Consider the following 16032-nt stretch of genomic DNA (forward strand, 5'->3'; position numbering starts at 1 on the left):
AACGGGGATTTTTTGGGTTGTGTATCTGCCTCTGAGATGGAGCTCTCCTTTGGGAATGGGAACACAGCTGGCTCCGTGGAGCTGGGGTCCCCGTCTGACAACAAGGGTGTATTTGGGGGGCTGGAGTACTCAAGTGAAGCCGCGGATATTTCTAGGCTGTAGTCTATCTAAGGTTAAGAGTGTTCACCAAGGGCCTGGGACCCTGCTGTATTCCTGCCCAGGACAGAGGTTCAAACAGGGAATTCGAAGGAGTCTCCCCTCCCAACAGGAAACAGTGCAAGAAGGTTTTCGGGAATAGGGTCCTTTCTGCGACAAAGAGTGCAGTTGCAGGTGTGGTCCCTGCCCTGGACTGCCCAGCACGGCGCACTGGACAAAGATCTGCGGACCCTGCCCACAACTGGAGTTGTCCCTCTAACCTATTTGCAGTCCAGGAACCTGTCTTCAGCCAACTAATCGGTTCGTCTGTGATTGGTTTGCGTCAAGAGCCAGGTGGCTCACAGCCAATTGGATAACAGAGGAGACGAACCTGAGGAGATATCGGGAACCAATTTGGAAAATAGGGAAAATGATCGACAGGGAGTTGAACCTATGGAGTCAGGCCAGGGCGGACCTCAGCTCTAACTTCTTGGAGAGGGCCTGGACTGGGTGTTTGGCTGGTTGCTAAGGAGAGGTTGGCGGCTACCGGGACGAGAAAATGATTGGTGAAAGTGAGAAAAAAACTGTAGCCAATGAAAGGAGAGCTAGGAGACCTGAGGTCCAATCAGTGAAGGGGAGTAGTCTGAAAAGTACCAATATGTCAACTCGGCAGGGGGAGTCTTTGAAGAAACATAGACAAAAGGGCGACAAAGTGAACCCTAGCAGCGGAAGACAATAGAAATATAGCTTCTATTATCTTCTAAAAGTCAGGCCATGAGGAAATTAATCCAGGCTCCTCGACTTGATGGGTATGTGCTAGGAAATTTCCCCTGTAGGTGCTTTTCATGGTGCGCTCCGCTTGATCACGTGAGCCCGTTCCAAGATGGCGGCAGGGGTGGCCGGGTGGGGGGTTGAGGCAGAGGAGTTCGAGGATGCGCCTGATGTGGAGCCGCTGGAGCCCACGCTTAGCAACATCATCGAACAGCGCAGCCTTAAGTGGATCTTCGTCGGGGGCAAGGGTGGCGTTGGCAAGACCACCTGCAGGTAAGGAAACTCCGGCGGGGGTAGAGAAGACGGGTGGGATGTACCACTGGGCGAAGGGGAGGCTCGGGACTGGCTCTTCCACCCCAAGCGGGCAAGGGGGCTGGGCCGTCGTGTTCCCGATTGTCAAACTCCAGAAGTTACCTGGGGCAAATTGAAGATACTGCCGAATGCAGGCCTGGAACCCCCTGAGTTGGACCCTCCCCGTTGGGGTTCAAGGGCAGAACTGCATTGAACTCAGCGCACGGGAGCCAGGAGACTACTTAGGTGTCTTAATCAGCTGGAATGTACCAGAGTGAACTCAAAGTAGGGGGAGGGGCATCGGGGCGGACTATCCTAGTAGGGTGAACCTTGCCATTCCAAGGCCACGTGGGGGTAGAGGTGGTAGGCGGGAGGGGTCACGTGATTAGACTATCCCCGTCTGCTGGGAGGAGGGGGAGGGTCCCTGGGGCAAATTATCGTGAAGAAGTGGACTGAACCATCCTGAGTTTAGCGGGTAATGCAAGGGACCCCTTAGCTTAGTGTTTAGGGAGGGGGCACGGGGTCAATTTAGGCTAGCTGGACCGTGCCACTCCATACCAACAAAGAAGAAGCAGGCATCAGGCCAGACCGACTCAGACAGCTGAACCTCACTACTGTAGCCACCCAGAAGGGTCAGTGGGTGAAGTTTGAGAGGGTCCCTCCACAGGAATTAAGGCTTGATTCTGCAGCTACCCATATTCCTCTCTCAAGGTCCCTGCTGATCAGGGTCCCCTGCCCCTGGGGCCTATATAACCCTTTGCAGACCTAGGGAGCAGAGGCTGACCCCTCACTCCCTGCCTTTTGACCTTTCCCTCGGCCAGCTGCAGCTTAGCGGTCCAGCTATCCAAGGGGAGGGAGAGTGTTCTGATCATCTCCACCGACCCAGCCCACAACATCTCTGATGCATTTGACCAGAAGTTCTCCAAGGTGCCTACCAAGGTCAAAGGCTATGACAACCTCTTCGCCATGGTGAGTGAAGCTGGGCTCAGCTCCCCACTCTGGCAAAGGCCCTTCAGCTCCTCTCTGTGAACACCCACCATCGGCTACCTTGTCCTGCCCATTCTGCATCATGTCTCCAATTTCACCCATTAACATACCCACAGGAGAATGAGTGAGGAATGTTTGCAGAGCAGAAAGGAGGCCGGAGTGACCAGAGTTTAGTGAACAAGGGGAGGGGAAGAAATGTCAGATAGGTCAATCACAGACACGTGGCATAGGATCTTACCAGCCACTGGGAGCAGTTATGTTTGATTCCAAGTTTAAATGGGAAGCTATTTGTTTTAAGCAGGGCAATGTCATGGCCAAATTCATTTTTCTTTTTCTTTTTTTTATAAGTTTTTTTTTTTTTTTAATGTTTATTCATTTTTGAGAGAGAGAAACAGAGCACGAATGGGGGAGGGGCTGAGAGAGAGAGAGAGACACACACACACACACACACACACACACACACAGAATCCGAAGCAGACTCCAGACTCTGAGCTGTAAGCACAGAGCCAGACGCCGGACCTGAACCCACCAACTGTGAGATCATGACCTGAACCGAAGTCGGTTGCTTAACTGACCGAGCCACCCAGGCGCCCCTCCAGATTCATTCTTCGAAAAGCTTCCTGTGGCTGCCGTGCCGAGAATGGATCGTAAGTTAAGGATGGAAGCAAGGAAACTAACAAGGAGAGCGGGCCAGTGATCAGGCTAGAGATGATGGCAGCCTAGACTCAGGGGCAGAATATTGGGTGAAGTGGTCACCTTTGAAATGTGTTTTGGGAGTAAAGCACTGCAAGTCCTTGGTTCTAATAGATGGGGAAAGAAGTGAATTAAGTACATCTTTTAGTGGCTGCCTGGGCAGCTGGGATGGTGGCGGCCAGGAGAGAAACAGGTTTTGAAAGGACAAGTCAGGAATCCCATTTTGGCTACAGTGAATCCAAGGCATCCGGGACATCCAAGTGGAGACGTCCCAAGGATGGGATTCAAAGCAGTGTGAGTAGAGGAGAATGAGAAAACAAACTGCCCAGAAGCCCGGAAACAAACTGAGGTCATGTCAGCATTTAGGGTCCAGCGGGGGGAACAGTGAGGGAGGCCAGGAAGGAGCCATGGAGGAAGTGGGAGGAAAGCCAGGGATTGTGAGCTCCTGAATCCAGGAGGACAAAGGGACTCGAGGCAGGAAGGAGTTGTGGGCTCTAGCAGGCATATTAAGCTTTAGAGAGACCAGTCTGGGAGTGAGGGCGAGAGCCTGCCCAGAGTGGCTGAGCTGAGGAGGGGGGGACAACGATCAGCCGTGATGGGGGCTGAGAAAGGGGGCCATTGCCGGAGGGAGACAGGGTGAGGGGTGTTAAGGAGGCTTTTTTTTTTCTTTTTTTTTTTTGAGGGAGTGCTAGAGCAAGTTTGTTGGCTGATGCAAATGCTCTAACAGGGAGGGAGCAAGGATGCTGGCCAAGGATGGTCCTCAGGCAGGTGGGCGGCTGTGAGCCCCATTCAGCTCACAGACCCAGGACATAGAGGCAAGGCCTGGGGAGCCTGGGGAGAGAGGAGGGTGTTGGCAGCCAGTGGCTTCTTTTTCTTTTGTTTTGTTTTTTTGGGTTTTTTTTCCCCCATTTTTTTCATTTTTTGAGAAAGAGACAGAGGGCGAGCAGGGGAGGAGCAGAGAGAGAGGGAGATACAGAATCCGAAGCAGGCTCCAGGCTCCGAGCTGTCAGCACAGAGCCCAATGTGGGGCTTGAACTCACAAACCACGAGATCATGACCTGAGCCGAAGTCGGAAGCTTAACCGACTGAGCCACCCAGATGCTCCAGTGGCTTCTTTTTTCTAATCAGGCAGAGCACTGGTCTCGGCAGAGAGCCAGGGGTGAATGGGACGGACGAGGGTTGAGGAGAAAGAAACTCCTGAGGGTTTGTCTGGCTTGAGTGCCTTTTGGAGATTCGTGCTCAGGAATGGGGAGCAAGGTGGGAGTCATTCGTCAAGTGTGTTTCCGCAATGTTCACCTCCGTGCAGCCATATCAGAGAGCTGGGAATGACCAGAGTGGGGATGTTGCCGGCGACAGAGGGAGAAGGGAATGTTTGCAGAGACACTCTGTGGAGTCGGGCTGGGTGGCTCAGTCGGTTGGGCGTTCGACTCCGGCTCAGGTCATATCTCACAGTTCATGGGTTCGAGCCCCACGTCGGTCTCCATGCTGACAGCTCGGAGCCCGGAGCCTGCTTCGGATTCTGTGTCTCCCTCTCTCTCTGCCCCTCCCATGCTCGTGCTCTATCTCTCTCTGTCTCTCGATAATGAATAAATGTTAAAAACAAAAAGCAAAAAACTTTTTTTAAACAAATAAAAAAAAGAATGCTAGCCGTGAGGGACACTGACAGTGAACAAGCAGGCAGTGGTGTGGGGACAAGGTGGCCTAAAGAGGTTTAAGTAACTGAGGTAGGAGGCGAGGAGGCCCAGGTCAGAGAGTCAGGCGCAGGAGCTTAGAGGTGGCCATTTAGTAGCAGTCGCTCGGTAATGGTGTGTCTGTAGCAGGTGATGGGTGGACAAGCTCCCTGCATGGAAATGACCTCTGAGGCCAGCGAGTTGGGGGCTTCACCGTGGGCCCTGTGAAGTCACGAAGTGGTGACATGGGAGGAGGGTGGAGAGGGGGGCACCGAATCCAGGGCAGACCGGAGACCCCAGGGACAGTCGTCCCTTCGTGGATCCCACATACGTGTTGAGGCCCTACTGTGTGCCAGACACTTCCAGAAGGTGCTGGGACATGGCAGTAAACAAGACAGAAAACTCCCTGTCTTCGCGGTGCTGACGTTCTGGTTGGGGAGACAGGTGGTAAACGTGATGAGTAAGCCACGTCCGGAAGGGCTGGGTGTGGAGGAGAAATGAAGGCAGGACAGGGGGAGCTGAGGCCTCATTATTGGATGGGATGGTCAGGGAGGGCTCGTGTTCGAGGAACGATCTGGAGGAGGTCGGGGCCCTAGTTGGGGACCAGCCAGCCCAAGGGCCCAGCCGTGGGCTTTGACTTCCCTCTGGGGGGCCAATCACAGTTTGCAGTTTTCCATATGTTGGTGAAATAGTTTGCCCGTTGTGTGACCTCACAAGCCCTGCAGTGCCTGGGGGAGGGCCATGGCACCTCAGGGGTGTCCCCAGCCGTGACCTGATGAAGGGATGTATCCAGGGCCTCCGTGGGCTCTCTCTGGCCCGGCGCCTGGGTCAAAGGCCTGGCGGCGGTGGCGGCGGCAGCCTGAGTCTTGACCCCTCGGCCTTCAGGAGATCGACCCCAGCCTTGGCGTCGCTGAACTGCCCGACGAGTTCTTCGAGGAGGACAACATGCTAAGCATGGGCAAGAAGATGATGCAGGAGGCCATGAGCGCCTTCCCCGGCATTGACGAGGCCATGAGCTACGCAGAGGTCATGAGGTCAGGCCCTGCCAGCAGGGGCGAGGCAGGGGAGGGGGAGCTGGGGTAGAAGAGGGCACACGGGCCTGACCCTCATCTCCCCGCAGGCTGGTGAAGGGCATGAACTTCTCGGTGGTGGTGTTCGACACGGCTCCCACAGGCCACACGCTTAGGCTGCTCAACTTCCCCACCATCGTGGAGCGGGGCCTGGGCCGCCTCATGCAGATCAAGAACCAGATCAGCCCCTTCATCTCACAGGCAGGCAGGGCCCTGGGGCGTCCGGGCACCCCCTGTGTCAGAGCGTGCACGGGAGCCGTAACAGAGGCCTTTCCCACCCACGGCCTCTCGGTCCGCATTCCCCAGCGGAAGGGATGGACCTTCGCAGTGGGGTGGGTGGCCTGTCCCCCTGCCCCATAGGAGTCACGTCTTGCCCCACCCACTGAGTGCTCCAGACAGAGTTTGAAAACACGTATTCCAGAGCCCGGCGGCCCAGGCTCAAATGCTCTACACTCTGATGCGACACGGCTGTGTGACCTCAAGCAAGTCAGTTCGCTTCTCTGGGCCTCACCTTCCTTGTCCTGGCCACGGTCCCCCAGAAACAGCAGAGCTGGGTTGACACCACCCCCCCCCCCCCCCGCCGTGGTCTGCTCAAGGCCCCTTAATGCTGAGAGGTGTCAGAAATTGTTGTCCCCCTGGTGGTTTCTGAGTCCCCAGCTCAGGTGCCGGAATGTGCCCCAGGTAACCTGTGAGCCTCCCACGTCTTCCCCACAGATGTGCAACATGCTGGGCCTAGGGGACATGAACGCGGACCAGCTGGCCTCCAAGCTGGAGGAGACGCTGCCCGTCATCCGCTCCGTCAGCGAGCAGTTCAAGGACCCTGTGAGTCCCGGTCCGGGCTGGCGGTGAGAGGCTTGGGATGGGGACAGGGCCCGAACCTGCCCCTCACTGTCCACTCTCACGCCCCGCAGGAGCAGACGACCTTCATCTGCGTGTGCATTGCCGAGTTCCTGTCCCTGTACGAGACGGAGCGACTGATTCAGGAGCTGGCCAAATGCAAGATTGACACCCACAACATCATCGTCAACCAGCTCGTCTTCCCTGACCCCGAGAAGCCCTGCAAGATGTGTGAGGCCCGCCATAAGATTCAGGCCAAGTACCTGGACCAGGTGTGCATGCCCAACTGCCTGCCCAGCCCTCACACCTTTGACCCTGGAAGTTGGGGCCTGGCCCAGCCCAAGCAAGGCACCACCCATCTTCTACTGCGTCCCCTGACCTTTTGCTCCATCCCGTCTTCTGACCCTCTGCCCCAGCCTCCTGCTCTGCACCCTAATTCTGGCTCTCAAGGACTGTAGCTGGCCTGACCTGGGGACCTCTGACCCCGGGGAGGGGGAGGTCCAGCCCAGTGATCTCTGACCTCACTGGGCTCACTCCCACCTATCACCCTGTGAAGCCCCTGCCCCACATTCTCCCCCAATCCTGGGCGGTCCCCAGTCCGACCCCTCCCACTGACCCACATTCTGTCCCTGCCCCACGGCCCTCTGACTGCTGCCATCTGCCCTATGCCTTGGCCACAGATGGAGGATCTGTATGAAGACTTCCACATTGTGAAGCTGCCGCTGCTGCCCCACGAGGTGCGGGGGGCGGACAAGGTCAACACCTTCTCTGCCCTTCTCTTGGAGCCCTACAAGCCCCCCAGTGCCCAGTAGCACTGCTGCCAGCCCCAGTCGCTGCCATTTCACACCCACCCTCCACCCACCCCCGCCCCCGGGGCAGAATTTGCACAAAGTCCCCCATAGTGTAGGGGGAGTCATTTGGGGGGTGGGAGGCGGGGAGGAGGTGTGTTCCCCCTGGTGGGGCTGGGGGGGCTGTTGCTGCCCCCCACCTCTCCCTGCCTCTCGCCCCTCAATAAAATGATCTTAAATCACTGTGGATGTTGATGTAGAGGGGTTGGGGGTCGACAGCTTTACGTACAGTTGCGCAGGTTGTACACTGCACAAAAATGGCACCTCGAGGAACCCCGTCACAACAGAGATCTAATAGAGATGTATGTTTATGATGGCCATTTTGGAAGGAGGGTATCTTCGGCAAGGGGGTGTCCTCTTCTAACGCTATGGATAGCGGTGTCCCTGCTGGGGCTCTAAAACCTGTAATAGAAGAGGAGCATCTGCCTACTTCCTTTGAGGTTCAGAGCGTGGGAACGGGGAGGCCCCTTCGCCAGCCCCAGGCTGGTGGGGAGCGGATTAGGCCGGCACGGGCCCAGCACTGCCTGCTGTTTGGTTTGGGAATTAGTGGGCGCCCTGGGCAGAGGCTAGGCCTGCCAGACTGAGGATTAACAGTCTCCACCCCCCAACTGCTGCTCCCTCTGCCACCGAGGCTGCACAGGATGCAACAGGGGAGCTAATTAGGAGGCGGGATGGCAGAGGACTCAGGCCAGGTGAGCCCCTGAAGTCCCGTGTGTCTCGAGAGCAGCCTCGCTGAGTTATAGGTAACATGCTTCCTGCAGTTTGAGCTCCTTATCCCTAAAACGGAGACATAAAGGGTGGCCGTTCGGGGTCACGGCAGAATTCACCAGACCCTGGGAGGGTTCTCAACAACAGCTTGGAAGGCAGTTAGCGGGGTCCCTTGCATCCTTTCATGCTCCCTCTGCCACTGCCTGGGCAGCCGATGTCCTCCCCAGTTGACAGACCCAAGACTGGTTGTGATGCTGACCATTTATTTGCAAGTTCCAAGCCAGAGCTGGTTAGAGGGGACAGAGAGGGGGTGCTTGAGGACATGCATGAGTCAGGAAGTGGTGTTTAGACTGTGCACACCCAGACCATGGGTGAGCCAGGGTGTTTGTGTAAGGGAAACCCAGTCACAAGCCTAGACGTGTCCCCCCTACACTATTCCACTGGGTGTGTGCAGGCAGGTGTGGACAGGTTCTGGTGGCCTTTGTCAACAAACACGGTGGTGCAGCCTGTGACAGAGACCCCGGGCTCCAAGTCAAACTGCCTGAGTTCAAATACCAGCCATGCCACGAACGAGCATGTGTCCTCTGAGCCTCAGTTTCCCCATCCGGATGTAGAAATACCAAAAGCAATTTCCTACTCCTGCTTGTAAGGACTCCATGAGACGAAGTAGGTAACGTCTTTGCAACAGCACCAGGCACGTAGCCGCCAGGGAGTGTTTGTTATTCTTTGCTGTTACAAGTATTAAGCATGTGAGCTAGCCTGGGCAACCTGCCCCGGATCCAGCGGGGGTCCAGCAGTCAGAAGTGTGTGGAGACACGTGTGAGTTGGGGGTGGGGGGATGAGCACAGGTTGGGGGCTAGCTGTAGTGTGGGTGAGGCTGCATCCTAGGAAGTGGGGGCCTCTGGTGAGGAACCGTCAACTTGAAGCCCGTACCTTCCCCAGGCCCCTGAAGCTGGCAACACCACCCCCTCGCCCCCTTTTACAGGCTGTCCGGCAGCTGGATGGCGGAGATTTGGGTCTGAGGGTGACCAGCCCGGGCCAGTTCCTAATTACCTGGGGCAGGGCAGACATCTGCCAGTCTGGGAACACAGTGTCCCGGCTGGCAAGGCTTCAGGGCGGGGCTGCAACGGGCCATCCGCACTCCTAGGGCACATGGTGAATTTGAGGGCCTTCAAGGGTGCCCCTCGGGTAGGCACCCTTCCACACTGGGCTACGAGTTTGATGTTGGGGATAAGGGCTATTTGTGTCAGGCTGGAAGTACCCCCTTTGTAGACGTCTGTGAAGGCGGGACATCTGTCTGCGTCTGTGCAACATTCGGGGACAAGGTTTTGCATCCCTAAGCTTGTGTGTTCACGGCAATACTGAGTATCTGAGACCTGGGGGGTGTGTATGGGTGTGGATGCTTACACAATACAGCGAGGGAGCACTGGGGAGAGAGTGTCCTATGCATTGATGTGCAAATGCAGATGATTTTCACGGCAGGGGAGGGGGGGGAGGGGAGGAGGGGGTTATGGGCCTGACCCCAGCGGGATAGAAGGGTCTGTGGGACTGTTGGGGAGGGGTCTCTGTTGTATGAGTGTGTTTAGGACCCTGTTCTGACCCAGGACTATGTCCCACTATGTTGAGGGCAGGTGTTCCTGTATCTGGCGTGTGAACACGGGTCTGTCTTGGCGCAGGAGAGACCGGGAATAAATGTGTGCTACCTCCTGTGTGTGTGTGATTGTGTGTTTGTGAAGGCATTGTGGGGTGTCTGCTTAGCGGTTGTGTGACCTTGCATGTGTCTTCGTTACATGGCGGGGGGGGGGGGGGGTGGGAATCAGGAGGGAATGCAGGGTCCCAGGTCCCCGCCCATGTGCTCCTGTGTGGCTGTTTGGAGTACCATGTGGGTACCCGAGAGCTGACAGCCTGCTGGGTTAGGGCCCATCTGCCTATATTTGAGTGTTGGGGCACGGGTGGAGCTAAGTGTCTCGCGTGACTTTGTAAGTCTGTGTGACAATGTGTACTGACAGCCCTCTGGCTTACCGTGGTCGTGGGAGGCTGTGTTAAACTAAACTTGGGTCTGAGTCTGTGGTGTGTGTTTCTATATGCATCTTTGTGACGGTGTGTGATTACAAGTGACTGTGGGATGACACAGCCTCACTGAGCAGTGAGTGTGTGTCTCTCTCTGGAACTGGGAAGGAGACAGGCCCTGCCCCCTCCCCCAGCTTAGGTCCAAGATCCCTTGGACCTGCCAGTGACTGACTGGGAGAGAGACAGGGAGGAGCAAGGGAGGACAGGGCGGATTGCTCCCCCCTGCCCCAGGTCACAAACTGGCTCCGCTTCTCCAAACAAAAGTTCTGAGGCTGCAGCCAAGGGGGGGCGGGCCAGGGAGGGGCTGCCCACGCCCACTCCCCAGCCCCCTCTCCCCAGGGTCTGGCCTCAGCCCCACCTAACGCTGAAGCCTTCCGCCCAGTCTGTCCCTGGCCCCGTTTGTCCCTGCACCCACCACCAGGTGAGAAGGGCGGAGGCCTGGGGGAGCAGAGGACCCTGAGGACAGATGGGTCTCCATTGGCCTCCTCGGGGTGGGGAGTTGAGGGCTCGGAAGGCTGGAGGGGCATGGACAGATGAAAGGTCAAGGTGGGTCCAGAAGAGGGGTGAAGGGGCAGAGCCAGGGCAATTAAGTGGGGGCAATTGAGTGGATAGGCTGGGGGAGCTGTGCAGGGGAGAGACCAGCCTGAGGCAGAGGGCCCAGGGAGACAGGACCTGGGGGCCTGCCGGAGGCTGGAGGCTGGGGCTTCCAAGGGCTTCAAAAGTGAGTGCGAGTGTGGAAGATGGGCTGAGACCGGGGGCTGTAGAAGCGTGGAGAGGCGGCAGAGGTGGGACCTGAGGGTGGAGGTCCAGGCTGCCGAAGAGCTGGAGTCCTAAGACTCTAGAAACCGAGGTGCCGGAGGCTCGGAGTGGGGAAGGCTGTAGACGGAGCTCAGGTAAGGGATACGGGATCGCACAGAGGGTTGCTGAGGCTGCGCGGTGGACCCAAGGGTCTTGGCGGTGGAGGATGGAGGGAGAGGGCCCCCGAGGAGTAGACGCAAGGCTCTGGGACCCGTGGTCCCGGGAAGAGAGTCTGCGAGAAGGGGCTTGGGGATGACTGAGGGCTAGGGCAGGTCTGAGCAGGCCTGGGAAGAGCCCAGAAACCTGGGCAAGGGACGCAACCCTAGAGGGAGGAGGAGGAGGCTGGGGTGCCTGTAAGAGGGGACGCCAAACTGAGCCAGCCGGCACCTCTCTGCCCCTGCCCGCAGCCCCCCGGGCCCCTCCTGGGGCCCCGTTCCTCCGCCCACAGCCTGGGGTCCGGTCCGGCCCCCCCTCTCCTCCCGCGCGACCGGCCTGGCGCCGCAATGACCGTCACGTACACAGCCCGCGTGGCGAACGCGCGCTTCGGCGGCTTCTCGAAGTTGTTGCTGCTGTGGCGAGGGAGCATCTACAAACTTCTGTGGCGCGAGCTGCTCTGTTTCCTCGGGCTCTACATGGCGCTGAGTGCCGCCTATCGGTGAGGTGGTCCTGGGGTGGGGGTGGGGGTGGGTGCCAGCCGGAGGGGACTAGGGAGTGTGCTTGGGTGGTCCCCGGAGGGAGGCTCGCCTGTGACCCCGTGCCCCCCACCCCCCGCCCTCGCAGCTTCGTGCTGACTGAAGAGCAGAAGCGCTACTTCGAGAAGCTCGTCATTTACTGTGACCAGTATGCCAGTCTCATCCCGGTCTCCTTCGTGCTGGGTGCGTTCGCTCCTGAGTTCCCCATTCCCCTAATACTGAGAAACCCATTCCCAGGCCTTTGGGAGACCCCCCCCCCTTCCTAGTCCTCTGGGGCCCCCCTCTAACCCTTCAAACCTCCCCATTTCTGCATCTTTCATGCCAGGTGTGGCCCCAATTCCAGAGACCTTGGATGTCACCTGGTCACAGTAAGCCATTAGAGTTCCGTGTCACCCATAGGCTTATCCCTGGTCATCTCAGGGTCTCCCACCTGTGTCTGCATGGGACTACTAGTGGCTCCCTACATGTCCTGGGCCCTAGGGACACCCCCCCCCCCCACAGTGACCCCATATGACTCCATCCTCTCAAGTCCAGCCTGGAGGACATTCCTCTGACAAGTCAGTAACTTAACGTGACCCCAGCCTCCCGTTTTCAGGTCCCCAGGCTCCCAACCAAGTGGCTCCCTGTGGCCGGAGTGACGACCTATGTGCCCCTGACAGAGGCATGTGTCCCCACCTCCATACTGAGATCCCAATCCCATGTCCCAGGTGACAATCAAGTGGCCGGGAGGACCCAGCCTGCTCCAGACCCTCTAAACTCAGGGCTAGACCCCCGAGTTCCCAACCCAGGTGGCCCCTCAATGTCTGGGTGATGAGCCTTCCTGGTGTCTCTGATGCAGACCCCCTCTCATCCCTCTTCCCACGACCCGGCTCGAGTATCCCCACTGAGCCCCCCATTCCCGGCTGTCCCGCAGGTTTCTATGTGACGCTGGTGGTGCACCGCTGGTGGAACCAGTACCTATGCATGCCGCTGCCCGACGCTCTCATGTGCGTGGTGGCAGGCACAGTGCACGGCCGCGACGAGCGAGGCCGCCTCTACCGGCGCACGCTCATGCGCTACGCCGGGCTCTCGGCCGTGCTTATCCTGCGCTCGGTCAGCACCGCGGTCTTCAAGCGCTTCCCCACCATAGACCACGTGGTGGAGGCGGGTGAGGCTCCTGCCTGAAGCGGGGGCGGGGCGGGCCGGGGGCGGGGCCAGGACGGGAGGCGGGGCGAGTAACCCCGGACTTCCCCGCCCCCGCTCCAGGGTTTATGACCCGCGAGGAGCGCAAGAAGTTCGAGAACTTGAACTCGTCCTACAACAAGTACTGGGTGCCCTGCGTCTGGTTCTCCAACCTGGCTGCGCAGGCCCGGCGCGAGGGCCGCATCCGCGACAACAGCGCCCTTAAACTGCTGCTGGAGGTGGGCCCGCCGGGGGGTCACTCACAGAAACTTCCAGGGAAATTGTACCTCCCTGGAATTGTGTCAGATGCCGACCTGCCACGCACCACCCGTGAGGCAGATTCCCAACACCCTTACCAAGCAGCCCCCAGGTGCACACTTATCTCTGGGGGGCCGAATCCTAGGCACATAGTGCCCCCTACCCCAGATGTACCCTCACCACTAAATGTCTGTCCCTGGAGGGACGCCTGGGTGGCACAGTGGGTTAATCGTGGACTCGTGATTTCCGCTCAGGTCACGATCTCACAGTTTGTGAGTCTGAGCCCCACGTCCCGCCCTGTGCTGAGAGCGTGGAGACTGCTTGGCATTCTCTCTCTCCCCCCGCCCCTCCCCTGCTTGCACTCTCGGTCTCTCAAAATAAATAAACTTCAAGAAAGAAAAAAAGCCTCACAAAAACGCTAAAAATTTAAATGTTCCCCCTGGAGACCTGAAGCCCCCGCCCACATGCCACCAGGTAATCACTCACCTCCATCCCGAGCACCCACACCTGATCCCCAAGTGTGAGCTCACAATTCAGGCCCTCTCATGATTGTATCTGCACCCAGGAGCTGACTGTGTTTCGGGGCAAGTGTGGGATGCTCTTTCACTACGACTGGATCAGCGTACCCCTTGTCTATACCCAGGTAACCCCACCGTGCCTCCAGAGGCCCTGACCCACTGGTCTCACGGTGAAACAGGACCAGCTAAGACCCCGTGTCAGTGATGTCCCACCCTAGTCCTGGTCTCTCCAAGCCCTCCTGAGACTGGGAGAACCCTGACCTGGTAACCCGCCCCGCCCCCAGGTGGTGACCATCGCTGTGTACAGCTACTTCCTGGCCTGCCTCATCGGTCGCCAGTTCCTGGACCCGGCTCAGGGCTACCAGGGTCACAACCTGGACCTGTGCGTCCCCATCTTCACCCTGCTACAGTTCTTCTTCTATGCCGGCTGGCTCAAGGTGGGGTGGGGTGGGGTGGCCCTGAGGGAGGGACTCCCAGGGTGGGACAGGCAGGGTTCTCAGGACCCTGCCTAGCTACCCCCTCCCCCTTCAGGTGGCCGAGCAGCTCATCAATCCTTTCGGCGAGGACGACGATGACTTTGAGACCAACTTTCTGATCGACCGCAACTTCCAGGTAAGACTCGGTTGCGTCCATCCCGAGTTCCCAGAGGAACCCTGGCCCCACCCTCGCCAAGATTTACCCCGGCCCGGACCCTGAACCGGCCTTCTTTCTTTGGTCACCACAGTCCTAACGCATCCTGGGGGCGGGGAGAGGGGTCCACCCGGAGGTGCCCGCGCTTTGCCCCCGCATGTCGGCGCCCACAGGTGTCGATGCTGGCCGTGGACGAGATGTACGACGACCTGGCCATGCTGGAGAAGGATTTGTACTGGGACGCAGCCGAGGCTCGCGCCCCCTATACTGCAGCCACCGCGTTCCTACTGCAACAGCCCTCCTTCCAGGGCTCCACCTTTGATATCACGTGAGCCAGCTGGACGGGTCGGGGGCCTCTTGGAGGCGGGGCTTATGGCTCTGCGGGGAAGATCTGATCGAAGGGGCTCTGTCTGGGATGCCAGGACAGGGCGAAAGGCTAAGCTTGGAGATTCGGGGCTAAGACCTAAAGTCTGTGAGGACTAGGATGGGGGCAGGAGGCAGGGAATTGGGTCAAGGTCTGGGACCCCGCCACTAATTGGGGGCCGAGCTAAGGGCTAAGGTCTATGAGGACTGGACTGGCGGCCAGAGGCTGGGCCAGAGACGCGGCAGTCACAACTGAGGCTTTAAGACCTAAATTCGACCTTAGCCAAAGCCAGAGGCTAAAACCAGGCGCTCTGGTACAGGGCCGAGGTCTTTTGGGGATAAGTGCGACGAAGGGGTGGGTGGAGGCAGGAAGAGCAGCGTGCCCGCGTCTCAGCTTTGTCAGTGCAGGAGAGGAGCGAGGTGGCAACGCTGATCCACTGTTCGACAGGCTGGCCAAAGAGGACATGCAGTTCCAAAGGCTGGACGGCGTGGACGCGCCGCTGGGCGAGGCACATGGTGACTTTTTGCAGCGCCTCCTGCCGGTAGGTGCGGGCATGGCCGCAGGAGGCCTGCTGGGCCGGCGCCTGTCCTTGCTGCGCCGCAAGAACAGCGGCGTGTCGGAAACGTCCACGGCCGCCAGCTGCGCGTGCGCAGGCGCCCCCGACGGCGCGGCCCCGGAATGCGGTTGCGGGGACCCGCTGCTCGACACCGGCTTGCGGGAGCCGGAGTCGGAGTTCCCCCCTGGCCCGGAACTGCCCATCCCCGGGCCCGCCGAGCCCTTCACCACTGTGCCTATGCCGGCGCCCCGGGGACCGGCTCCACCCTGGCTGCCCAGCCCCATTGGCGAGGAGGAGGAGAGTCTAGCCTGAGATCCGCAGGCACTGGATCCCCAAGGACAGGGACACAAACCCCGACAGGGCACGCAGGCAGCAGTCTGGGTCTACGTAAGCCACATGTGGACTCCACCTATCCGATTTTGACGGGTTCCCGCTTCCTGCGCGCCAGACTTCACCTCTGACCCTAGGTTTTGGAATGCCTCGTGTGGGCCAGGCACTGGGCCAGCTTATTTGAACAGTTCATCCTTCCCCCCCAGTTCTGCTTCCCTCCCTCCCCTGCCTGAGAGGCCTCGATCAGCGTGCCCTGCCTTTATTCTTTCCTTAAAACGGAGATGTGAGTGCCTACCTCATTGAGTTATGGGGATGACATGAAATGATGGCTTTAAAGTGTTGGTGCGTAATAGGTGCTCAATAAAATGTTAGTGGTTTTGACCAAACATTATTAGCCTGACTTTTCCTGCCAGGTATTAGGCTAAATAAGAGTTGAGAATTCTTCCAGATTCTTTGATCACCCCCTGCCCTCTGAAATGCTCCCATCAATGTCCATGCCTTTACTCATTCATTAATGTGCCAGGCAGTCCTAAGACCACAGCCTTCTCCTTGCCACTCCTGTTTTATGATTCCCCAGGCCACCTCTGCCCCAAGTCCCTGCATTCTCAGATATCCCTTCAGAGCCCAGGTCTTAATTCAATCCTA

The 16032-nt window shown here is 58.4% G+C and overlaps 2 protein-coding genes across 2 annotated transcripts; both read left to right on the top strand.

The window, feature by feature from the left end:
* The first annotated feature begins 362 nt into the window (after positions 1–362).
* Positions 363–7485, top strand: GET3 (guided entry of tail-anchored proteins factor 3, ATPase). The gene is made up of 7 exons (XM_042928540.1): positions 363–1179; positions 2019–2166; positions 5433–5581; positions 5668–5818; positions 6332–6439; positions 6529–6726; positions 7135–7485. Exons 1-7 carry the CDS (start codon positions 1019–1021, stop codon positions 7264–7266), a joined length of 1047 nt encoding a protein of 348 aa, XP_042784474.1. The 5' UTR covers positions 363–1018; the 3' UTR covers positions 7267–7485.
* A 3896-nt stretch (positions 7486–11381) lies between these two features.
* Positions 11382–15828, top strand: BEST2 (bestrophin 2). The gene is made up of 9 exons (XM_042928539.1): positions 11382–11533; positions 11659–11753; positions 12484–12717; positions 12816–12970; positions 13555–13632; positions 13792–13944; positions 14039–14119; positions 14311–14465; positions 14949–15828. The coding sequence occupies exons 1-9, from the start codon at positions 11382–11384 to the stop codon at positions 15367–15369; spliced, it is 1524 nt and encodes a 507-aa protein (XP_042784473.1). The 3' UTR covers positions 15370–15828.
* Positions 15829–16032: the final 204 nt, after the last annotated feature.

Source organism: Panthera leo, chromosome A2, assembly GCF_018350215.1.
Source record: "Panthera leo isolate Ple1 chromosome A2, P.leo_Ple1_pat1.1, whole genome shotgun sequence".
NCBI classification, from domain to species: Eukaryota; Metazoa; Chordata; class Mammalia; order Carnivora; family Felidae; genus Panthera; species Panthera leo.

What these genes read in the sequence shown, in the direction of transcription:
- GET3 (XM_042928540.1), top strand. Translation starts at nt 1,019, where the DNA reads ATGGCGGCAGGGGTGGCCGGGTGGGGGGTTGAGGCAGAGGAGTTCGAG. An exon ending in ATGACAACCTCTTCGCCATG is followed by an intron (nt 2,167 to 5,432) that starts GTGAGTGAAGCT and finishes CTCGGCCTTCAG; the next exon opens with GAGATCGACCCCAGCCTTGG. An exon ending in TCAGCCCCTTCATCTCACAG is followed by an intron (nt 5,819 to 6,331) that starts GCAGGCAGGGCC and finishes TCTTCCCCACAG; the next exon opens with ATGTGCAACATGCTGGGCCT.
- BEST2 (XM_042928539.1), top strand. Translation starts at nt 11,382, where the DNA reads ATGACCGTCACGTACACAGCCCGCGTGGCGAACGCGCGCTTCGGCGGC. An exon ending in TACCCCTTGTCTATACCCAG is followed by an intron (nt 13,633 to 13,791) that starts GTAACCCCACCG and finishes CCCCGCCCCCAG; the next exon opens with GTGGTGACCATCGCTGTGTA. An exon ending in TGATCGACCGCAACTTCCAG is followed by an intron (nt 14,120 to 14,310) that starts GTAAGACTCGGT and finishes CGGCGCCCACAG; the next exon opens with GTGTCGATGCTGGCCGTGGA.